This window comes from Lytechinus variegatus, chromosome 2 (assembly GCF_018143015.1).
Source record: "Lytechinus variegatus isolate NC3 chromosome 2, Lvar_3.0, whole genome shotgun sequence".
Taxonomy (NCBI): domain Eukaryota; kingdom Metazoa; phylum Echinodermata; class Echinoidea; order Temnopleuroida; family Toxopneustidae; genus Lytechinus; species Lytechinus variegatus.
This window is the reverse complement of record NC_054741.1, coordinates 25,498,190-25,524,862: the sequence shown is the minus strand read 5'-3', so window position 1 is coordinate 25,524,862 and position 26,673 is coordinate 25,498,190. Positions and strand designations below refer to the sequence as shown.

At 36.7% G+C, this 26,673-nt stretch overlaps 1 protein-coding gene across 1 annotated transcript in view; it reads left to right on the top strand.

Moving 5' to 3' along the window:
- The window catches only part of LOC121407677 (multiple epidermal growth factor-like domains protein 6), a 64,162-nt gene that overhangs the window by 28,266 nt on the left and 9,223 nt on the right, over positions 1 to 26,673 (top strand). Inside the window, exons 3-10 of the mRNA XM_041598861.1 lie at positions 1,899 to 2,144; positions 7,846 to 7,967; positions 9,080 to 9,171; positions 16,461 to 16,490; positions 19,766 to 19,858; positions 20,336 to 20,452; positions 21,482 to 21,574; positions 26,284 to 26,373. Of these exons, the coding sequence (XP_041454795.1) occupies positions 1,899 to 2,144; positions 7,846 to 7,967; positions 9,080 to 9,171; positions 16,461 to 16,490; positions 19,766 to 19,858; positions 20,336 to 20,452; positions 21,482 to 21,574; positions 26,284 to 26,373 (883 nt within the window). The remainder of the gene's footprint in view (positions 1 to 1,898; positions 2,145 to 7,845; positions 7,968 to 9,079; positions 9,172 to 16,460; positions 16,491 to 19,765; positions 19,859 to 20,335; positions 20,453 to 21,481; positions 21,575 to 26,283; positions 26,374 to 26,673) is intronic.

Below are 26,673 nucleotides of genomic sequence, written 5' to 3'. Positions count from 1 at the left end.
GTTCAATATTTTCATGAGGAAAATCTAGGTTTCAAGCCTGAACAGATTCTTTGGTGCTTGTTCTTTTGATATGCCGTGACTCATCGCCGATTTGCTATGTGAAAGCGCGCCATTCATCGGCTTTTGAAGGAACGGCTTTTATGAAGTCGCATTGGTTTACGTCAGTCTGTCACTATCAATAATGAATCTACACTATACAAGAAAATCACTGTTGTCTCCTAAGTTGAATCTAATTCACTCACTTATCGATATTTTAGAGTTAAACAGTGATTCCCTTTATTCAGATATCATTGGTATACCTTTCTTGAATTGGAAGACCCGCCGTTCAACTTTCTGTTCCAAACTTGTGACTAACGACCAACAAAAGTCGGGAGATAGCTCGGTTATTTCATCCTTTCAAAGTTGAACGGTTATTTGTACTGAATCAGACTGATTTTGACATGTTCCTTCTTTGTGCTCTGAAATCACTTCAGTGTTCGAATATCTTTCTAATAGTGTTTAGAATCGACATGAAATGTCTGAATTTATTCAGTTTTGAACATTCATCACCCTCGCAACCTACCTGACCTACATTACCCAGCGCACAATCAGTACAAGGTTTATATTTCTCGGACACTCCATAAACCAACTTGCCATCAATAATTTGTAAAATGTCCATGATAAAGTAGGTCTAATTCCGCTCATATTTCCCAATATTCACCCCTTTCCTGTCATAGACTCGTTTGGGAATACTAGACCAACATGAGCTTGAAATTAAACCCCAACCGACCCAAACAAACCCTCATTCTCGAGGGTACGTGATGAGCGACGTCTCTCTACAAATCCATGTCATGACTTTCTCTATTTTTGCTACCAAGTAAAACAGAATGAAAAAGGCTGTCGTGTATTTTTGAGCGGGAATGTTTGGACACAAAATAGGAGATGAATTATGGAAGTCCTTCCGATTGTGCCGGGGAGAACGATGCAGAGACCCAAAGGGAAATCCTATTCATTCTTGCCAACGTGATGACATATGATGTCAAATAGGAGACGATGAGACTTCTGAGAGAGAACTTTTTCAAAGTATCTTCGAACTCTAAGCTCCTGAAGGACGGATATCCTGAATAATTGGAACAACATAACACTACATTAGCTAGCAATTAGAAACCTTACCGATGCTTATTAAAATCAATCATTTGTCAGCCATTCGACAAATGTATATATTGAATCCGTATTAATTATGTCATCACAAAGGAGAGAGATGGGGGGGTAGTAAGTAGAGAGAAAGAAAGAATTATCCCTTTGCACATGTATTTTTCACCAAACATCCAAACTATATTATACCAATTGAAATCGACCTCCATAGATCCATGATCTTATAATGATCATTGTGATCGCCATCATTATCATCATCTACCCTAACATATCAGTATAAACCTTCTCTTGTTCCATGAAATTACTCAACAATTTTCCTTACTATTTTTTTAAGTGTATAGGCCTCTAAGTAAATCTAATCTTATCTCGCGACGTATCATCTTTATAAGCATTGTAAATGTGTTTGCATTTTATTTCATCTCACTTAGAAGTTTTAATATTAGTCAGAATGTAATTCTTTTTCAATAAAAAACCGGATGCCAGTTTTGATAAATGAAAAATGGTTTTATTCGATTGGTCTTGGGACCGTATATCGTGTCTTGCGCCTAAAATGGTGATGGGAAAATGGAGGGTGAAGGAGACGACGAAGATCAGACGCAGTAATAACTGTCCTCCATTAAGATCATCGCTCTGGGCAACCAGATTTGAATTAATTGTTTTAAACAAAATCAAATTTTGCCATGAATCTCATATATTTAAATCATTTCATATATTTAATTTAATTCTAACCAAATATGTTTTTTCTGTTTGTCTTTTTCGCACAGATTTGGGATGACGAGTTAACTCTAATGGCGAAGAAGTACGCCAAGAAGTGCATATGGGCCCACGGGCAGACAATCGAATCCAAACAATTCAAACATGTCGGGCAAAACTTAGCCTATGGGAAAAACCCCCGTGGGATCAACATGTCGCCGTTTTACCTCGCTTCTCTATGGCACTATGAGAAAAAGAACTACGATATTGCAACGGATACATGCGAACCGAATACACTCTGTGGACACTATACACAAGTAAGTACTGCCATGATTCCATGCTTGATTATAAATATCATTAAAACAATCATAAATATCAAAATGAAATATGGTCGGGGGGGACAACTTTTGATGACATCATTCCTTCTTGATGTATGACAGACAAGTTTGCATTTTCAATTATTTTGTCCCATCCCCACCCCTAGCCATGCTAGCGTATTAGTGGGGTTGGGGAGACCCCAAATTTTGTTTTAAATATAATTTTTCACAGAATTGTATTTTATTTTTCACCATGACAGCATGTATATTTTCCTTCAATATCATTCTGGCCTATCAGATCTCGTTGAATAAGTTTGAAGTTGTTTTTGCCTCGAATGGGATAGCATAATATTGTAGATGTCGAACTGGGGGCTAAGTCCCAAATCGTGCAACATAAGAAAACGCGCATCTTAATTCTAATGATCGTTCCGATATTATTTTCAATAGACTAGATATGTTTCGCACATTAATTCTCCATTTATCAATTATCCTTTCAGAAAAATCAATTTCATTTTGGTTTTGATTCATGAATTTCCCAACTAGCTTGAAATTCTTCACCTCTCTGTCACTCTTAATTCTCCTCCCAGTTATTCTCCATGGCGTCGCAAACTCAAATTAATGATGTCAATAGAATAACAACAATTTCACATGTTTATCATATTTTTGTCTGGTTGCTATATATTTCAAAGCTAAAAAGGCCCCGGAATAGAGAATCCAATTTAGTCTCAACTGCACGCCCACTGAAATCTGTCTTTAAATCCTAAATAATACAGCGTGTTTCAGAAAAATGTGAACCGAGGTAATTAGTAATTTTGTGCAGCATATGCGAATGATTTATTTTTTAAAATTTAATTTACATCATTAACAAGATCATCTTTCCTTCTTTATTTTGATACCAAAGAAAACTTGAAAAGCTAAGGCAAAGACCAACTTAAAGAGTTTGAAAATTCCAAGTCAAACTGAAGTGACGCAGAAAAACCGGTCATGATTTGTTTGGGATACGACGATTTTGAGTCAGAAACGGGGGAGGTTTTGGCGTTACTTTTTTCTTCGTTTCTTTGTTTTTAATCTGCCATGAGTAAACGACGAGCTAAGTATTTCATCTTAAAGCGAAGGATATGGTTTTTTCTCTTGAAATTAGTGTCATATTCGTTATAAAAAGGGAATTTATTACTTATAAATGTCTATCGCGTTTCAGGATTCATGATGACTACCGTGTTTTTTTTTTCTGGGACACACTCTATAACACCACTCACCCACCTCGTCATCCCCAAAGAGGGCATCCCAATTTTAAAACGCAGGTGTCGCCATGACAAAACAAAGCGTTTACTTATCCCATCTTTAGCATCATAGATGAACCGTAGAAACAGAAATATTTATGATTCCCAGTGCAAATACAAAAAGGTATAGAAGAATGTTTATGACGTAGCAGTCAATTGCCGATCCCTCGATGCCCATTAATGCCAGAGTTACTTAAATTAAACATCATGGCAACTTAATGCTCATCCCACACAAAACCCCTAGGTGTTTCTGTTATATAGCCCTATCGCTGCGTCGCTTAGCAACTTATATATTTTTTTCAACATGGTATTTTGCATCATACGCCCATGTCGACAAACAGAAGGGGAAAAGGAAAGATTGCCACAATCCAACAGGAATAGTATTTTTCAATGGAGTGAATCGAGTAGGTTTGGGTCTCATGGGTACTTTGAAGATTTGAATGAAAGGAAGTTTTTTATGATTAATGGTTTTGTCTGGCCCGGGGGCGAGAAACATGATTGCCCAGAGGGAAAGCGATCGCGAAGGAAATGAAATTGACATGGGTAATTTGACTTGAACCTCGCAAGGTAGTGCACGGATTTAGTTTGGGGGAATAGGAGTTCTCGTCAGGAGAGGAGGGGTGCGCCGGGGGTGCTACCCATAGTGGTAGGCTACCCTGGCATGAGTTATTGTAGCCAAGTACAGTTTTACGAAGTATCTCGACAATGATTTACATTGAAAAATTAGAAATGTGGTCTTAGCCAACAAGATTAAATGAATCAAAGTATTTGTAATTAAAAATCATCAACAAGTGGCTTTGTGAAATGCTCTTCAACATATTCAAGTTATTCAGTCGTACATCATTTACATCCTAATGTACATGGCCTTTAAGGCATCAACCAGTTATCACTTTTTTTAATAAGTATTCAATGGATAATACATTTCCCCACACAAGTATCGTGTATTGAATAATTTCGATTTCATGCACATTATATTTTGAATCTCTTTTCTTTTTAGAATAATAATAATATATTCAAGTGTATGGTGTCACCGCAATCAAAATATCTTTATCATGTATGTGACTGCATGAGGACCATTTAAGAGAAGCAGAGGTGTAGTATGTGCCGAGTACTTCACAGGGAGGATTTTCTTCCTTCCCTTTTCTTCTTTTTCATTTTGGAAGTTGCCCAAGTCTGGGCTCACCATGCACCAATGCATGGGTTGAGACAAATTGATAGAGATATCATGGTAATAACAAACAGCAGAGTCTGAAATAGGGTTTCTGAGCTTCGTAAAATATAAGTTCCGATCGTAAAACGTACAATGGCTTGCCAAGATGAGGGTGACGATAAAGTTGACGACGTTTATGAGAGTGATTGTTGTTATTGGGGTGGTGGTGTCGGTGATTATGGTAGTGGTGCACTGTTAAAAAATTTATCCTTAAAATAAAAGAAGTTCCTGCAGCAGAGTCTCGAGAACACCTGTAATCTTACAGGAAATTGATATTTGGTGTATGGAACCTTACAAATTTCCTTTAATAAAACACCATTTCCCCTTTTTAAACAGACCTGTTCTGTTAAATTGCAGAAATATTTATGAATTTACAGAATGATTCTGTTGCAAAATCTTCTTTTTTTTGTAAAATCTGTTTTTTTAGACAGTGTGGTGATGATTTTGATGAAGATGAAAATGGTGACGATCATGACGATGATAAATGTAATGAAGAAGAAGATGATTATGATCTAGTGGTTCTGACTCTTGCCTTTCAAACAGAGGGTCGTGAGTTCAATCCTAGCCATGGCGTGTTTTCTTTCAGCAAGAAATTTATCCACACTGTGCTGCACTCGACCCAGGTGAGGTAAAAGGGTACCGGCAGGAACTAACTCCTCAAAAAAGCTGTGCGCACCAGAATCAGTAGACCATAGTAGGTCCATGGGTAGACTAGCTTAGTCAGGGTAATATAGGCATGCTAGGAGCGCCTTGAGCCCCTAGCAAAGTGGATACGTGCGCTATACAAATCCTATATTATTATTTATTTATTTATGATGAAAATGATGATGAGGTAGTGATGATGGTAATGAAGATGGAGATGCTTTATGATGCTGCTGCTGATGATGAGGATGGTGGTGGCGGTGGTGACGATGATGATGATGTCGACGATGATGACGGAAAAAAGGAAGGGAAATTAGTATTTTATTGTTCGAAAGGCAAATTTGAAATAGAAATACTCCGAAAATTCTTTTTGCCCAGTTTATCGTGGGCCTGGCAGCTACCGGGAAATGCCAAACAGGATAGCAGCAAGTCCCACCTTTTTACATCTTTTGGTCTGACGCAGCCGGGGTTTGAACTCCCGACTTCTCGGTTGTGAGGCGGACGCTCTATACCAACGGAGCCAACACACCGGTTCATAGTGATGAGGGTGAAGATGAATATCGGGATGATAATGATGATGGTGGTGGTGGTGATGGTGATGATGATGGTGGTGATGATGATGGTGGTGGTGGTGGTGGTGGTGGTGGTGGTGGTGGTGGTGATGATGATGATGGCGGTGGTAATGATGATGGTGGTGGTGGTGATAATGGTGGTGATGATGATGGTGGTGGTGATGGTGGTGGTGATGATGATGTAAATAGTGGTAATAATGATGTTTGTCGTGATGATGATGACGATTATGAAGGTGGTGATGATGGTGATGACAATGACAACGATGATGATGATGATAATGGTACATCAGTGATCTGAATGATACGGCTACAGCCGCTGATGAAGGTTAGCGTATCCACTACGACAAAAGACGTCTATAAAATAAGCGGATATTCACTGTTAAACAAGTTGAACAGTAGCCAGATGTCAAAAACCTTTTAACTGTTCTCGGAACTTCAACAGATCATCGTGACAGGGAATGAAATTCATGGGTAAAAACATTATCGCGTCACATGACCCTGCCCTATATTCTAGTGGTCGTTTTCAGAATTTACCTGAACATCATCAGATCATGGAGGATAGAAATTATGCATAGCTAATGTAAAAAAAAACCACGAACGTTTTAACCGAAAATTTTAGCCAACTTCGTAGTTGCAGATGGGAAAATAAGTTTTGTAAAACTTTAAGCTTATACTTCCAAGATACAATTTAAGTATATCATGACAATTTTCATTAACGAAGTCGATATATGCATTTTTCAATATGTGTTCAGATCAATGCCGGTGAAAAATCAACATTGCTTGACTGTATACAAAAATGTCAAAATCATTGACTAAGTCAATGTTCGTCGACAAAATCTGTACACGAACAAATCTCCACCCAACAAACAAGCCAATGTAAAAAACAAACAAACGAAGAAACATACAAAATTAACAAGGCACATTGCAAACAAAGGCTAACCGTTCCTATGTTGATTTATGGCATGTCATGTTCAAAAATAGAGTTTGAAGTAGGATATTTAACATTAAAAGCGAAGTTTCTTTTTGAAAGAATAACATTTCTGATAAAAAAATACATAAAACGGGAACATGTTTCAAGGTAATAAAATCCCATCCTCCGTCTGAAAATTATAGACATCACATAGTCACATTGGATATCAAGTAAAATTAGTTTAAGTCAGGTTTTACGGTGGGAATTCATTGTTGAAGAAGGAGAGTGTAAGTATAAACTATGTTTACAGTTAATTGATCAGTTGGGGGTTTCTGCTTTCGAAACACAGCCTCTGTTTAAACATGTTAAACATATCCACGTTATCATTAAACACGTTAAAGTGATAGGTTGGAATCTAATCTGGTGATTTCAGGTGCATAGAACGCTATTGATTTCGTTTATTGTTTGTTTTTAACCAATCTTAGCCATCATTTTGACAATAATTGTAATATCAAAATAAGCCCTCATGTTGATATATTCAAGCAATGGCTAAATGCCTAAAGGTCACCGCACACCTTTCGACTGTTCACGATCGGATTTTGGAAAAAATCGCATTTTGCTCATTTTATTTGAGGTCAAAATTAATTGAAAGAATACTAATATAACAATTTTGAAAGATTGCAAGCCATTATTTTGGAGTAAATGCAAATTAGTTTCAAATCGCAGCTAATCGTACGACAGCTATGACGTCATTACGACTAGATATTGAATTTGATTTTATTCTAAGAAGGATGATAGCATAGTCACAGATTTTAACATAGGTATTCGTACACAGTAAGATATTCAATTTCTCAATATTAGCATCAAATTCTACTAGGTTTTATTCCAATCGTAAGATGTGCGGTCGCCTTAAAGTAAGCCTTTCTGAGGAGTCAACATCTTCCAGATAGTCGTTTTTACCACCATTTTACGAGTTCATGAATTACGATAAATCTATAAAATTGATAATAACTATATGTGATCAATCTCAGTTTTCTTGATTTTGACCGAGAAAACTAAACTCTCTCTCTCTCTTTCAATTCCTCAGATGATATGGTCAGACACCAATCGAGTAGGTTGTGCCACTCATTTTTGTGACGAGATGAATATACCTGGTAGTACTATGATCATACGAGATGCTCTTTATCTAGTTTGCAACTACGGACCTGGGTAAGGAAACCACCTCTAAAATTGATGTTTTTTAAATAATAGTTTTAAAGGAGAATGAAACCTTTGGAACAAGATAGCTTGTGTGAAAACAGAAAAATCAAAGAAACAGATCAACGAAAGTTTGAGAAAATTCGGAAAAATAATTAAAAAGTTATGAGCATTTGAATATTACGATCATTAATGCTATGGAGATCCTCACATTGGCAATGCGACAAAGATGTGTGATGTCACTTGTGAACAACAATTACTCTCCCCATTATTTTAGTGTATATTTCACTTTAACTGCCTCCTTTTCACATCTATCAGTAGAGCATATGTTTTTCTATAGGAGGGCATGTAATGCAGATTTTAAAGAATACATCATGGATAAAGAGTTTGTATCACCATAAGAAAAAGCAAAAAGAGATTTTTTTGGTATTTTATAGTGCATCAAAGGGAAAGTTGTTCACATGTCACATCACACATCCTTGTCGTATTGCCAATGGAAGGATCTTCATATATAGCATTAGTGATTGCAATACTCAAATGCTCATAACTTTCTCATTATTTGTCCGATTTTTCTCAAACTTTCTTTGTCCTTATTCTTCGATTTTTCTGTTTCGACACAAGCATACTTGTTCCGAAGGTTTCATTCCCCTTTAAATGTATATCTATGAGCGGTAAGTACCGCGTAACATAATAATGATAATCAATTTACATTATAGGAGTGACCGAGTGGGGGTCAGTGCAGGACGCCAGGGGTGACATCCCTTATGATTTTTTTCAAGAAATGAAATTAAAAAAAAAAGGAAGAAGAGAAAGGAAGGAAAAGGGAAAGAGAAATATAGATAAAGAATAGAGAAAGCTTATTCTGAAAAGGAAATACATTTGTAATGTTTTTATCGAAAGGTCCTAACGGTATTGTTTAATCTAAAAAGGTAAATCAAATTTCACGTTCGGGTAATCTTGCCCGCCCCATATATGGAATTGGTCTTTGACAAACAGCATAATAATTAATTTATTGGTTGTGTATTGTATAGCTTTTACAAACATGATTTGGTGTTTTTACCTCACCATTGCGTATTTCTTTCATTGATTTTTAATTTTCTTTTGGTTTTAATTCATCTCAACAGCGGCAATATTCATGGTAAAAAGCCTTATGACATCGGGAGACCGTGTACACAATGTGCTTCCGGTTCAGGGAAATGCAGAGAAGGATTATGCAGTAAGTTCATTGCCTTTTGTGAATGATTGATATTTTTGGGTAAAATGTTGGTGTAATTGATATTGACTCGTAAATACTTTGCTTCAATGATTTATCCAAGGCAGTTCCCCCTAACAGTTGATCCATATTTTACCGTGTGATGAAATTTACAAGGTACACACACACCCGCATCTCATAACCTTAGAGCTTTTTGGTAGTAATTTTCACCATTTTTATCTTCAAACTATGAAATTTTTCCACAATGGGCGGGCTCCCTCCATATTTTGCGTATTTTCAACACTGTCGGAAATAGAAGTATAGATATTTAATAGAGTAAAAATGAGAGTCAAAGACAATGTTTCCACCAATCTAGCAATGTGATCACCTGCCGTTGCCACTGGTAACTGTGAGAGCCAAGGTTATCATTACTAACCCCATGGGGGGGGGGCATTAACGAGGGTGGTATGGGCTACAAGGCCTCCTTTCGTCTATGACAAGACCAAAATAGAACCTCTTAAATTACGAGATAAAATTTAAGTATTATATCTGTTGAGATTTTTGATTAAATAATAAATACATGTAGTTGTTCAAAGCGCGTTTCGTTTCCCCCAGCAAACAATGTAATAGCCATACACACTATTCATATCGTAAATATTAAGACCATTTTAGGGTAGGACGGTGTGATATTTCATTATTTTAATTTCATACTTTATTTTATTTTATTCATTTTTATTTATTATTTATTAATTCCTTCAATATTGTTTTATTTATTTACGTATTTTTTATTTCATTCATTCATTTCAAGTTTCTAATTTAGGCCCTATTTTTTATTTATTTATTTTAGTTTATTTTATTTGTTTATTTATTTATTCATTTATTTATTTATTCATTTTTATATATTTTTTCTTTTGGGGGGGGGGGTCGATTCTGGAGATAGGTCTAACCAACCAACCAACCAACCAACCAGTGTGTGTGTATATTCAACTCCCATGTAGTCAAGGTATAGTGAATAACTTCGCAGCTTTTTGTTTATTTCTGAAAGTGAATTTACACCTCCCTTTCAGAAACACCTTGAGATCTCGCCCTCTCTCTCTGATTCCGGTAACAAACATTATTCCCTTGATGTTCAGGTTCATTATGATTCAACACGTGTCATATAGAAACAATGCTCAAAACTAAATTGTACTTTATTTTGCCGTCATCAGAAGAAATAAACGCATGTATATTCGTCATATTAAACATTCTCTCTTCCTTTGTCTTGATGTCTATTTCTCCCTCTATCCTCCTATACACCTCTACCATTTTTAAAATACAAATATCCAACCTGTCTATTTTTTCCCTGTCTCACCCAACTCTTCCTCCCATTTTCCCTTTTCGCATTTCCCTTCTTCTTTCGTTCAATATTAAGTTCTATTAGTTTATAGTCTCTTTATTTTCAACTCAGTCATGTTATCTATCAATCTTATTACTTTTTACGCTCTGCTCTTAATTGGGTCTGTTTGATCAGGCCAGTGTTCATCACTTAAAAACTAGTTATCAAACCCTATTTAAATTATTGCTGGTAAATCGAATATGATTTATGGATTTCGCAATAATTATGATTATAGATAATATTCACTGGGATGTTTTCTCGAATAAGGTCGACTGTAAAAACCGTTTTGAGTTGAGAACTATTTACCCAAAGTAATTATGTACTGTATATTGGATAATCAATGAAATCTAAAGGGGAAGTTCACCCTGAAAAAGTTTATTGTAAAAATTATGTTGTTTACAAAGCGTACACACCGTCCAAAACACTAGCCCATCAACAGTTATCTTGTATATATAAAGCTATTAAGCTATAAAAAAAAATCCCCCAAAATTAGCCTTCAATTTCACAGTGCAAAAGGTACAAACATTGGCTAAGTAGCGAATAAAAAATCAAGCATTTTAGGGAAAGTTATGATCATGTCATGATCATGTCTTTTATCGTAAAGATTGTATAGATTACCCGTGTACACTCATATCTTTCTATTTATTTTTTATTGTTTGCTTGTAAATATAACAGTTCTAATTAGCTTCTTTTCTGGACCCCATGGAAGACCAGCAGTGTCGTGCCTGTCACAGCTGAATATGGGTTATCCAGCCGATTCCATTTTGTTGTTTCTCTCACTCTTATGTATTTGTCTTTTTAAAATGTATTCTGGATCGGAAAAATAAATACTATACTCCTATACTTTTACAATTGGATGGCAAAGTTACCGCAATAGCGACTTTTATTCAACAGGTACCTGGTCGGTTTTTAATGCTATAAGAGAGCTTAAAATGAATATTGGTTTGAAATTAAGTAGGCATATGTAATTAAAATGTACAAATAAAAAAAACCCGAAAAAATGTCAATATCTTATATAGTTTGCTCTTTGGGCATCAATATTACCGAAATGTATGAATTTGACTGATATTCTGTAAAGAGAACGTAAAGAAGTGCACAGCACTTTTCAAGGGTAATTAAAATCATCATTCATGTTCTTCCGCACTAAAACATGTGTATCAGTTTTTCTTGTTCAAGTTCTAAATTTGGAAGACCCCCTGTATGTACCACCAAGTCATTTGTCACATAGTCATCCATTAATTTTCATTTAGCCAAGCTAAGTAAATCCTGAAATCCCAAGTAAACAAGGAAGAGCGGTGACAATCTTCATTTTTACCCGTTTCTGGGGGAATTGTTTATGACATATCTCGAGAAAATGTAAACCGAAATGACCTTTACTGGGCATGCCGAGCGGGGGTTCTCCTGTTTTTTCTTTCTTTCGAAAAGGGAAACCATCACCAATAATATTGAACATAGTGTGGGTTCTTCCATGAGAGTCCATTTGTAACAATTTAACTGTTCTTTGCAAAGAAGGTTTAGCAATAAACAAGATGAAATTCAACAAATTTCAAAATGATTGATTTGAATCCAGACAACACTAGTTTAAGAACTTTGCATAAAAAATAGTTTAAATATTTGAGTTTTGCAAATTAACATATAAAACTTTGTAAAAGGGCAAGGTTTAGAAAATAGGCCTATACCGCTGTGGTGTGTGCATTTGACGAGAATAAGAGAGCCATGATTTCATGAGCTTGTATTTTCATGTTTACGGTTATTTTATATATGAATTGTCATGGATTTAAACAGTGAAAAAGTTGGGCTTATGACACCGGTAGGGCACTAATAATTAGTTAGGAAACAAAACTTATTGCTTAAGACAACCAATATAATATCTACTTTTCGACTGTATTACATAAATTGGAGCTACCTGTCTGTGTATATAGCTAATATATAGGATGCATGGTTAAAAAAGATGAATGCCCAATATGATGTACTATAAAAAAAAAAAAAAACATAATTTGATCAGTTGACGCCAGAATTCTGGCGGCAACCGATCAAAGACTTTATACACGCTGATCAATGGTCCCTTGCCAGTGGCGTACCTAGGATTTTTCACAGGGGAGGGGGGGGGGCAAAACCGTCCGGCCTAAACTTTGACAAGCAAAAAAAAAGGAAAAAGGCCAAAAAAAGGTCTTCAATCACAAATAAAAGATTTCGTACCAAAAAAAATGACAAGCCCCCCCCAAAAAAGGGCTTCAAGCTCGTCAGGAGGGCAATAAAGGTCCGTCAGGGGGGGGGGCAAAAAAGGTCTTTCAAGCTCGTCAGGGGGGGGGGCAGAGATACGCCCTTTGCATGGGTTGTGGCTCGTCGGGGGGGGAGACTGCCCCCCGTAGGTACGCTAGTGTCCCTTGCAGGAGGCAAATGGTTAATTGAAACAAAATGAGAAATATCACAATCGTGGTAAAGGTATCAGAAAAATCTTCGGGCACTTCCTCTTTCCTGATAAAGATATATATAATGATTAGACATATTTTTTTTAGATTGATATATATATTTTTTAGTTTTTCATCCGCCATACTGTTTGTAACCCTTTCTTTGAATTTGAGGACGAAGCCAAATAGGAGAAATGAATCAGATGACTCCACTTCCATTGACGATGACATTTATTATGATTATGACAATAAAGTAAAAAAAAGGATAATTCGAATTGCATCCGGTTTGTCTTTTTTGCCCCGTCTGCAAATGGGACGTCACAATGAAAAAAAAAACATTAATCAAATCACAAGGTCAAATTGGACCAAAAAAAGGGCGGATTGAAAGGCAATGTTTCCTTGAGACATAAGAGCTTTTATCAGGATGAGCATCGTTACACAGAGTAATAATGTTTAAAGATCCTTGATCCGTTTGATCGTAAGAAGTTTGATCACGAGTTTAGTGAAACTGACCTTCCTCCCAGCATGTAGTTATACTGTCTCAAGGAAGACAGATTGGGGGTTTCCTAATTTATTTGTCACTGTCTCTTGGTGCCAGAAAATTACCCCGCGTCCCTACCAAGGAGTTCTAACTCTTTAAATTCATCCTTAAGCTATCAAAACGAGTTTCTTTTGTGCACTGCAAAAACACCGGTGTTGATTTAACACCAGCCGGGAATCTATATGTCAACACCAGGGAAGTACAACACCAGTTCGGTTTTGGTCTACCACCAGATCGGTGTTTACACAACACCAATTAGTATTAAAACAGCATCGGTTTGATTCCAAACTGGTGTTGTTTCAAGACTTCTCTGGTGTGAACATACACTCTAAAATCACTGAGTAATATTTTACCCAATGTTTAGTAAAAAGGGAACATGCATGTTTCTTGGGTATTTTTTTTAACCCCATTAATTGGGCTATTTCAACGCAACATTGCATAAAATTTACAAAATATCTTTTTACCCAACCAACATGCATGCTCCCATTTTACCAAATATTGGGTAAACCTTATTTTTAGAGTGTATGTAGAAAAAATGTCGAGATACTTTTCACACATGCTTTTCACCAGCCAGTGTATATAGAATCAATTTGTTGTACAATTTTTAAGAAATTTTAGGTGTATTGAAAGATCATTTTGAGCTTGCAAACGATAAGGTTACGGAATTCATTCTAACATTTTCAATTCTGTCTATTTTAAAGAGTTGGAGCTCGTCCGGTGCCCAAATCGTCTCATTTAAAGTATTAGCTAGTCTAGTCCTGCAATTATGTTATGAAATTTTATCTCTAGGAATAACCACTTAATTATCACATCAAGGTAGTTAGTCTATAACTATGAAATGACTGAACACGATATTAGGCCTATATATTTCTCTCTTTCTTTTGTCCATACGTTATTTTCGTTTCCATTTGCACCAATAACTTTCTATTTTGAAATTGCGAAGTCTCTTTAATCCCTGAATTCTAAGGATGCCTTGCCTCATCATGCATGCTCTTGAACGTCAAACCGAGTGGGGGTCGAGGATGTTTCTAATAATGTGGAAATTGTGATCTGCCAAGGAGCGACATAAAATGTTCCTCCACTATCAACCACGATGCCAAGTGTCCTTCCTTTTCTTGAAACGACCACCACAACGGGCTTCATTTCAGAGATTCACGTGAATTCACAACCATTGTCTTAACCGAAATAGAAGTGTCTAATTATGATGATTGAAAACCACAAGTGTATTTATATCCAAATCTTCTCCATCATGTTGGGTCTCTGGTTGGTTTGACAGGGTGATAGTGGTTTGGGCGGGGTCAGTGTTTCCTATGGTTGACTGCATGGGTCATCAATCTTCATTTGGTTCAATCGCAATTCATAATTGCAGGTCGGCTGAAGTTCAGGTGGAATAATTCAATTTGCTTGTCATAATGGTCCCCTTTTTGTTTTCACCTGCTGTGCGCTTGCGGGCTGGTACTCCGTGCTGTATACCCCAAGTCCACCCATCGGGATTCCCACAGAAGACGTGCGTTAATACTGGCTCCGTTATATAGGGTCAAGAGCGCATATGAACGACTCTTAAGAACATAAACTCTTCTCCTTTGTGGTTCGAATTTGCTTATTTTAGCAAGACGAATTTCAGAAACTGAAGCCAATATTTTGGTCATCTGATCTAGTTCTCTGGGTTAAGTAGTGGTCAAGAGTCAGCTAAAAGTGGCACAAGGATCGTCAAGGAGGACAGAAGTCACACGTTGAGACGATTAAACAGGGTCTTAAAGACATCAAAAATATTTTTATGAATTTTGAGACAATGCCCTTCTAGTGTATATTGTTTCTCCAGAACTTTTTAAAGAAACATGTTATTTTCTGCGGACGGGTCTAAGACTTACATTTTCCCGATTCGATTCATTATTGTATTTGGAATGTACAGGGTAGAAGTTACAATATAATCCAATATAGTAAATGTTACACTGGTTTGATATGTCATATTTGTACTGTATCATATATTTTTTTGTCTTGATGCTGAAAGGAATAAACAATTTGAATATAATCCTCCGAGATGGACATGGTATCTTATACACTGCAAAAACTCCGGTGTTGATTTAAAACCAGTCCGGAATCTATTATTTCCATCCCAGAAAAGTATTGAAACAACACCAGTTTGGAATCAAACCGATGCTGTTTTGATACTAATTGTTGTTGTAAAAACACCTATCTGGTGTTAGACCAAAACGAAACTGGCGTCGTTTAACACTTCTCTGGTGTGGACATATGTAGATTCCGGGCTAGTGTTAAATCAACACCAGAGTTTTTGCAGTGTATAAAACTTCGAAATATATATATTTAAGTTGTTTTACCATGAGGTATATGCCTATAAAGACTAGTCTATAGCCTATGAATCTAAGAAAAAAAGAACCCACTATACATGCTACACTGTAAAAACTGCGGTGTTAAAACTGACACCAATTGGTGTTAATATAGGACCACACCCTGAGGTGTTAAAATTACACCCTAGAGATTAAACATAACACCAAAGAGTGTAAATGTAACAACAAAAGGTGTTGTAATAACACCTTTATGTGTAAAACTTACACCACCAATTTAACACCGGTGTAAAATAACTGATGTGGTCCTCTATGTACACCAGTTAACACCACAGTTTTTGCTGTGTATAATCATGCAAGTGACTCCTTGGAGGAGAGTCATCCATTTGAATTAACCTCTTCCCTTTTCACTTTTGATTAATTGAGAAAGTTCATTTCTCATTTCAAGGGATCTCTTCCCTTTTCATTTTGATTGATCCAGAAAGTTCATTCCATGATACTTAGTCATATTTTTGTACCTTGCCTTAATCATGGACCTACAAATTAAAGTTATTACTGTTTCTTTCCAAACTCTAAACCTGAAATAAAGAAAACCCTCTAATTTCAGGTGAAAATTACGATTCTGACCCCTTTCTCTCAAAACCTTTTTATAACCTTTTCCCTTTTCTGTCTTCCCTCAGGTGACTGCGATATTCGTGAACCATCATGTGGTAAGAATCAATGATAATGATATTCAATTAATTTTCAACTTTTTGATAAACTACCCCTCATCGGGATCGTACAAAATTTAATGATGATTGGGATGGGGGTGTTGTATGTAAAGAGGGGTCTTTTTAATAAAGGTATATGTTTTATTTCTTTTCATGTAATGTCCCAAAGCGAAATCACGATATATCTTTAAACTCATAGGCCCGTATTCTGAAGTCGGGTTTAAGTTAAACTCGAGTTTAAAATTGTGGTTTAAGTATGGATAGCCAATTGTTACATAAACCACTAATAGTAGAGATATCATATTTCAGCTCGTTTGGCTCTCAAATCATTCATAATTGTCTAGGAGGCATAAATAGATGACTGGTCTTCACCATTGAAGAATCAGGAAAGAGCACAGTAAACATAAGAAACATACAACTTAATAAAAAAAAATTGACACTTTTGGCTTCCCATAATTTTAGCACAGAGTTAGACCATGGTCCTAGTTAAACTTGACTTCAGAATACGGGCCATAAGGTTTTTAACAGTCCATAAGCATATTCCAGAACTTTTCATTGCAATTCTATATTTATTCTTATATTTGAGGGAGGAAATGGGGACGCATGGCCCCGGCACTTCATTTTAATCTTTCCGACTTCCTGATATTTCAAAGTTCTGGGACTGCGCAAGCCAAACTTTCTATCTACTCGCGTCATATTTGACCCTCAAGATTACATAATACTGACCAGGGAATGTAGAATCTCCTTTAGAATGACCGAATCAATCAGTTACTGGGTTAATGAACTCTGCCCACTCTTAATTTCCTCTGGTCACCTTTCCATATTTACCACCTCAGTTGCTTGACCGACCCTATGCGTAGAGAAACCACTTCGTGTCTGCTCCGCCCCCGCGAATACTAATTTCCACGATATTGATTACTTGGCCGCAAGCCACTGAAGCGAACAGATTTTAGGTGAAATTATTGTACGATGATATTGACTATATTGTCGGAGGATTATGGAAGTAGGTCTATGCATAATATCGACCTGGTTTAGCAGCTTTGCTGATTGAATAATTAAAATAAAGGCGACATGCCCTTTATGAAAAATTGATCATACCCTCTAGGATTTAACCATTTACCTTTGAACTACATATACATTCTTTTTTAATATACATTTATTCATCATTGAATAAATGATGAATTCTGTGATGGGGCAATAATAGATTATGAAACTTCAAATGTCCAGTAATTTGCGATTTTGATCAGGATCAAGTCCATTTAGAATTATAGTCATCACTTTTACTGTAATTTAGTCACTTTGTAAAGAATAATTGATTAAGTGTCCCTCCCATAATATGGTATTTATCGAAATTAGTTAACAATGCGATCAATGACTGTTGTTGTTGTCGTCGTAGACGGAATGGGATTAGCTCACTGCGGTAAAAGACCAAACATACGATAGGCCAGTCATCGATACAGTCGTCTGCATTGAGCACGGTCATTTCGCCATGGGGGGGGGGTGGGACCATGCAGGGCGACCCCTCGTGTGTTCAGGTGATGGGGGTGATGCCAACATAAAAAAGGGGGGTGGAAGAAAGAGTATCGAAAAGGAAGGGTTGGATCATTAAACAAAGTAATACCCTCATATTTTTCCAAAAAAAAGAGAGAAAAAGTCCCTATCCTCTCCCCATCAAAATACCCTGGCATCATCCCTGCACACAGAGGTGTCGATTCTGGGGGCAGGGGGCGATCGCCCTACCATTGAAAATATTGGGGGGCAAACATATCGTTTTGCCCCCCAAATAATTCTGCATGTGCAAAAATAATATAATATTGTAATGTTACACAGAAATCAGTAAGCGAGACTGAGATACCAACTCGTTCTTTATTTAAAATCGTGCGCAAAATGTCCGCTTTTCAGATTGGAATATAAAAATTTTCAGCTCGCGCTTCGCGCTTGCATCATTTCTGTAGCAAAAACCCTTACTTTTTATTACTAAATAGGTGAATAGAATGTCCCGTTTTCAGTTCTAAACCTCAAAAGAGCTCCCGCCTCGATTTATCAAAAAAGTCAATTTAACTGTCATTTTTTTTCAGATCGAAATATCAAAATTTTCAGCTCGAGCATCGCGCTAGCATCTATTGTTCTTTTAGATACCCATCTTAATCATTGGTACCAAAAATGCTTAGAATATCAAGCTTTCAGGTCAGAATATAAAGAAATTTCAGCTCGCGCTCGCATTAATATGTATCTCTTTCTCATGAGTCATATATATACATGTATATATATAATTGTATGTGTGTGTGTGTGTATGTGCATATATATAATATAGGCCTATGTATGTATGTATGTGGGTGAGTTTGTTTGTTTGTTTTGTGTGATCGAGCGCCTTTGGAACGTTGATTCATGATTTTGCCCCCCCCCCCACAATCTGAAAAATGGATTGACGCCCCTGCCTGCACACAAAACATCTATTCCGTATCTACGATCACAAGACGATCATGAGCACCACCAAACATCACAAGATCCAAGTGCCAACTCTTATTAACTTCAAAGATTCCATAAACACCACGATAAGATGCCATACGTACATTATAGTCTGGAGGGTGTGTCTATGGGATCTTAAGGGGTACGGTGGGATCTAGTAGGGGTATTGAAACGTCCCTCCTAATAAACATGTTAATTCCTCGTGCGATGATTATGACGGCTGAAAGCGAAATCTATCTTGCACGTAAGGCTTCTTGTTTGGCTCGATAACGTCCTTGCCCTTCCGTGGTCCGAATGAGGGCAAAAAAAAATCGTGACGATAATCATTGCTTGTTTATTATGATCAGTTATATTTTGATTTAGAATATAAATTTTATGAATATTATTCAACATTTATTCTGGTTTATGGATTAATGTAAAGGTATAAAATCGTAAAGATATAATCGAAAAAATACAAATTTCTTTGATATTTTGGCCTGTATCATTTTTATTTCAGGCCTTGTTGTAAAAACGTAGGGCCTGATGCAGATATGTACGTTCCTCGTCTTTTTTCCCCACCAAAACCCTGAATAGTTTCTGATCTGAGATTATTCTCCCCACTCATGAGGACTTTACTTTTCATTGAAAAACTTCTTGGGGAGACGTCATCAAAATGTAGAAACGGAACCCAAAAATATCTGCAATTACCATCAGACTGGCAATCAGTCATTATGGGATCCCCCGTCTCTTGAAGGATTATCTATAATAATGATAATGAACATTTTCTGTCAAATAGATACACCACTTTGTGTTTCTTTATCTTATAGAATGTATGCTTGAATGTCAAAATGGCGGCATCCTCGATGAACAGAATTGTTTATGTTCATGCCCTGCTGGTTGGATGGGATTGTCTTGCGAAAGTAAGTGTACTATTTTTTCGTCATGAGTGACATACTTTCAAAACAATCGTTCAATGGAACATACAAAGAAATTATTGAAGTATTTTGATGTTTGATTAATAATTGACATTTTTCATGATGGAATCTTTCTGTTAACCTCAAATATAAAATACAAACTTTAGATTATGGTGTATTGATATTGATGATGCTAATGACGATTCTGCTGCTGAAGATATTGGTGATGATGGTGATGATGGTGATGGTGGTGATGATGATGATGATGACGATGGTGATGGTGTTGGTGGTGATGGTGATGATGACAATGGTGATGATGATGACGACGATGATGGTGAAAATGCTGAAGGGGATGTTCATGATGATAATGCTGATGATGATGACGATGATGATGATGGTGATAATGATGATGAGAATATGCTAAAGACATCACTTAATCATAACGATACTCTTATCAATATCCAAACGTGAATACTATTTCAGATGTTTGTAACAACACGCATGCGTGGTGTGGAAATGGTTGGCCAAAGGAATGGTGTTTCAACAACAACGACAACAATCCTGTAGAGGAACTATGCCCTGCAATGTGCGGTATATGCGGTAAGATGACACATTAATATGGGGGGGTTAAGTAAATGTCATTACGAAATTCAAAAGATCCTAATATCAAGATACCTAATCATTTTATATCAGTAACAGGGTCGAGGATAATATCAAGTAAAACTTTCTATGTACTGCAAATAAAGTAAAAATCACATTGTTCATATTTATTTTCAAGTGCACAACAAGCAACGCTAGATTTTTAACGATTTCTATACAGGATTCGATTTCTGCGAAGCTTTTACAGTCAAACTATTATCTTACAATACAGAATGTGTTCCATTACTGCTAAGTCATTAATTAATTTGTTTTGTTTCTGTCCAATGTCATTGTTTATGTTTTGTCTCAGCTCATTTCCCACGCGTTGTCTGATTCTTAAATTTTTGGTATATCTGCCTGTAAAGCTAAGTTTCAGTGTTAGGTATCTATCGACGATAATCTTTATCGTTTATACAAATGCCTACGTCCCCCGTGTGTTATACCTTATCTAATTATTTATGTTTTCATTAATTTTCCTCTTCCCCGTAACTGGGCGTTGTGGAGTGCACCTGTAATCCAAGTTACATGAGGGAATTTACGAATTGATGCAGAGATTCGAGGTTCGATCCCACTGTATATATAGATGTTGGTGCACAAATGCAAATCAAATCACAATGAAAACCTGGGAGGTCTTTGTCGAAAATTATTGAACCGGGACAGCCAATCTTCGAAGATACGGAGCTGACGAAAAATTGCAAATAAATGTCGTTTGTCCAGAGTCCCGGAAGACACTGCTGTTTTTAATTCAATGATTTTCGTCAAAGACTGCATGCTTTGTCAAGGGCTTATGACAATAGATTTTCTCCGTCCTAGAAAGTGTCTGCAAAGTGGTTGCGAAAACTACCTATTATAGGTCGGTACCAGACGTTAAAAATCATATCTGATTAAAACACGTTTTTAAAACTTATTACACACAGGACCACGTTAAATTATATAAATCTTTTATTTTGTTTAAATCCTATAAATCTTTTTTTTTTGGTATTATGCTAGATTGTGGAGGGCCACCGTGTATGAACGGAGGTCGAAAGAGTGTCACGTGTGAATGCGATTGCCCTACGCCATGGAGTGGTGAAGATTGTTCAGGTAAGAACTTTATTTACCTATTCATTTCACGATTTCTTTTTAGTTCATTAATTTATTCGTATTTGTGTATGTATATTTCATGCTTTCATTTAGTAGATTATATGTTGATATATGTATGTATTATATTGTTTATTCATCTATTCATTTATTATATCATTCTATTTTTTCATTCGTTTATTCATTTACGCACAGGTTCATTTCATTAATTATACATTCATAAAACTAATTCACGTGTCTATTATGTATGAATTAATTCATCTAGTTATGACTTAATTCATTCTTATATTCAATAATTAATTTATTAGTTTCATTCACATATCCATTAATTCAATTTCTTTCAGTGTTTAATGATATATGCTAATATCTCTCAATAAGTTATGTTTCTGTCGAAGTAAATTAGGCAAAGGAACTCGGCAACACAGCTTTCCGCCTCATTTACGCCAAGTTGAAACTTTGTGTCTGTCTGTCATGGTGATGGATTATAGATGTCAAAAATTACTCTAGGGTTTTTTGTTTGTTAAAGTGGTAATAATGGCCGAGCGGGGATTCGAACTCACAACCTCATAATCGCGGGTCCATTGCTCTAGCCACTAGACCACATAACTCTCTTAAGATCCGGGTTAAATCTGACTGCTATAATGATGTACAATCATTTAACGACATTTTCGGAAATGATTTCTGCAAATTCTCATCAGAGTTCTGTATAATTACAAACTAAATAAAAGTTAAACATGATCAACGGGGGCTCCGGAAAGGTTTTGAGAGGGGGGGGGGGGGGTGACCGTGCAAAAAAAAATCACAATCAGATAGTCCATTTTACGCTTTTGTACGAGGTTTTTGAAAAAAGTGCCACCCCCCTGTTTCCACGGCCACTGATAAATTATTATAAAAGATCGGACAGTTGCGAATTTGAAACAAAAATAGTTTTCGTGAATAATTATGATACATACTGATCAACACATACGCAATGTAATAGGTATATCTTATTGTCATTCCAAAATCGAATACAATGTCACGTCCATGCACTACCAGGCTTGTTCTCCCAGCATGCCCAAGTGAAATTGTAACCCAAATAATGTTGATGATGGTTGATGATGTTGGTATATAAACTGCCTTGTCTGACATGATAATCCATTTACTATTCATTTGCACGGATAGCATTGATAGACATGTATGCATCCAAGAGAAGAGCATGAAGCATGGCTCTGGAAAGCAGGGTGCTAGGGGTGACCAAATTACCTTCATTTTGTACCGAAAAACTTTTTTTCTTGTCAAATTTAAAGCAGCATCTCCTGTTAAAAAATCGTTCCCAGGGCCCTGGCGCGAAGGGGTGTTGATTGAGAATCGGATACAGACCCGTGACCGTATCATCTTATCGTGTCAGTTTAGGCGCGAAATATAGGCCTATACTTCCAGTGATTTAAAGGAGAAATCAAGTATCTTCATCTAATCAGAGGGTTGCGTACAGCCATACACACTTTTACTGGTGTTACTTTGTAAAAAAAAATGAGTTTGCGTCTATCATTTCCCTCCTGGATAATCTGACAAGTCCCCCCCCCATACTAACAATTCCTACCTTTGCGATATGTAGTAGTAGTCGTAGTATTAGTGGTAGTAGTAGTAGTAGTAGTAGTAGTAGTAGTAGTAGTAGTAGTAGTAGTAGTAGTAGTAGTAGTGTAGTAGTAGTAGTAGTAGTAGTAGTAGTAGTAGTAGTAGTAGTAGTAGTAGTAGTAGTAGTAGTAGTAATAGTAAGTAGCAGCAGCAGCAGTAGTAGTAGTAGTAGTAGTAGTAGTAGTAGTAGTAGTAGTAGTAGTAGTAGTAGTAGTAGTAGTAGTAGTGTAGTAGTAGTAGTAATAGTAGTAGTAGTAGTAGTAGTAATAGTAGTAGTAGTAATAGTAAGTAGCAGCAGCAGCAGCAGTAGTAGTAGTAGTAGTAGTAGCAGCAGCAGCAGCAGCAGCAGCAGCAGTAGTAGTAGTAGTAGTAGTAGTAGTAGTAGTAGTAGTAGTAGTAGTAGTAGTAGTAGTAGTAGTAGTAGTAGTAGTAGTAGTAGTAGTAGTAGTATAGTAGTAGTTATATTCAACACCCCCACTTTCAAAATCGATTTGCGGCCCCTGCATGGAAAGTGCATAATTACTATAAAGGTCCCTGTCGTTCAATAATTCGGTGCATAGTGATAAATCCCGCATAGTGATAAATATAATCAGATTTGAAAGTAATATGTCTAAATAATCAATCCTTATTACTTTAAATACGACACAATCTAATTGAGTAATCAATGAAGGTTTGGTTATAGTTATTTTTATCCAACCCATGAAATTAAAAGAAAAAGTCATTAGGGAAACGGAGGATTTAAAAGTCTTATGACGTCAATCCCGGGACGTCAATGATGTCGAGGTGCATTGATTAACTTGCATCTTCATCTTAAACAGCAGAACATTCCGTTTGATGGTTTGATACGTAATTACACAAGATGGGGAGTTTGTATAACCACTGATTATGTGGATAAAAAATAAATGAAACTTAAATTACAAGTGAATGAAACTTGGTGATCGCGAGTTAGCGACTTCAACGACGCATATAGGGGCGGAATGGTCTCAGACAAAAAAATTATATCATCATTACCGAATGTGTTGGAATGAAAATGATTCATACTTGCTCCGTCACGAATAAAATATTATTTTTTCATCGTAAGCAAGTAATAGTCTTTATTCGATTTTAATTGGGGCATTACTTTGTTGGGTTTTTGGAACGGGATATATACATATATTTACCTAAAAACCCACATGTGATTTTTGGCAAGGCACAATTATCATATTGATGATAATGATCGTCATCAACAACATAATCATAAGATTGGCCACCATCATTTGTGATTGTTTTACGTAATTAATCGGTTTGCATCACACATGCCACCTGGAAATGTGTGAAGTGAACCACATTAATACTGTATTGGTCGCTTTTTGAAAATATGAACAAATAGAATGTTGATTATACTGCGGATTGCTTTTAATCTAATGTTGAGAATAAAGCCATCGCCAGAACCCATCCTTTAAAATCAATCCACGGATGTCAGACGGATGGCAGACCCATTGATAGGCTTATCTCATTCATAGAACTGAGATATAAATTAAATAGAGCGCAACGTCGAGGTAGGTTAAATACGTCTGGGGTTACCCTGCTTTTGAAAGAGACAGGGGGTCGAAACCGTCGAAAGGGGGTAGTGACGTAGTCCCCCTTTTGGTTGAGATGGCACCGATCATGTTCAGTTGTAGCGATTGATATTATGGGGTCAAGATTCCTTTTGTGAAGCTTATTAAAATGATGATATCGCTCGCATTTTTAACAGGATTGATTTGACCCCCAATGTCCCCCCCCCCCTAATTGCAGAGGACGCCCTCACCCCTTGTATTATTACGCACGGTCTCGGCATACCATATTGGTGTAGGGTAACGAGATGTGATGTTTTAATACGAATAACTCACGTTCCATCACGATGCATCCCCGTTGCCTTACAAGTCTCGTCTTCATTTCTCATTCATTCCCATCCCGAGTCAACCTAATCCCCGCACAAAGATCACATCAAGAAAATCAACTGTCCATCGATCGATATTCAGTAACTGGAAATAACGCAATTTCTTTGATCATGTTGATCAGTCTGAAGTCAATCGCGTTAGTGTGACTGAGTCAGCATTAGCAGAAAGATTGAAAGTAGGGGTTCTCTTTGCCCTCGTCTTTGTACCGGGGGCCTTACTCTGGTAAAAAAATTAGTTCATGAGTTGATTAGCGTATATAGATAACGATGTATTTAACCGGGAAAATCGGATTATATCTGTCTTAATTTCATTGCATCCCATACAATTTCCCATACTGGGCGTTGTGGCGGGCGCCTGTAATCTAAGCTGTGGGGAAGTTACAAATTGATGCAGAGGTTCAAGGTTCGAGCCCTGGTCACGTCTTTCGGATGATGACGTTAAAGGTCGGTCCCAGACGTAAATAATCATATCTGATTGAATCATTGATACACGTCTGAAAAAAATCAAATACACACACATTTCCCATCCTTATTGATGAATATTGAATTGACAACGGTTTGTAATTTCGATATTGCCGCGAATTCATGTGTTCCATTCTTGTGTCAAATGCATTAAGCTTTTTCTGTATCATTTGTATCATTTATGTCAAATCTATGGATAAAAGTTCGGTGTTTAATATCAATATATTTTAATATACCGATAATTCGAGTTAACTCAATATCAATAGCGTTATTAGATAAGCTTAGTTAAGCTATGATATCCAATGATTCCGAAGGTGTTTCTCTGAGAAAGAGAAATGGAATCACAGATGTAATTATCACTAGCGTACCTACGGGGGGGGGGCAGAGGGGGCAGTCTGCCCCCCTGACGAGTCACAACCCATACAAAAGACATATCCCTGCCCCCCCCCTGACGAGCTTGAAGACCTTTTTTTTTTTTTTTGCTTGTCAAATTTTTCGACCGGTTTGGCCCCCCCCTGTGGAAAATCCCAGGTACGCCACTGGTAATTATAGTCTTTATTTTCCAATAGTAATAAAAATAATAATTAACTGAGCGCAAACCTCGTCCGTGGAACCTCATGGTTGTAGCAAAATGGCAGTTTTTATGGATATTTACCGCTATTCAGTGTTTCCTCAACTTAATTTTTAATTTTCTTCTTTCTTCTTTCTTTTGTAGAATGTGACATTAAGTGTATCCATGGAACTTTAGACGAAGCGACGTGTCAGTGTACGTGTGATGATGGGTGGATGGGCTTAACATGTTCAGGTAAGACGCTAACACCCATCTAAAGTATTACATCATTTTGAAATGGGTGAAGTGAAATCAAACAAATAAAAGAGTATAATTAAGGGCATGGGTTGGCTGTACTCTTTGAGTCGTATCAAAGACTTTAAATCTGGGGCACACTTTGAAATCGAGCTTTCTCTTAATTATACGTTTATTAAAATGGAAAGGTATACATACTAACAAAATGTTTGCGTTATGCAGATCTAATGGAGGAGCATTCAAGAAGAGCATGGTCTCTTTTCAAATCATTTTTTTATAACTAAATGGGCTACCACGGAG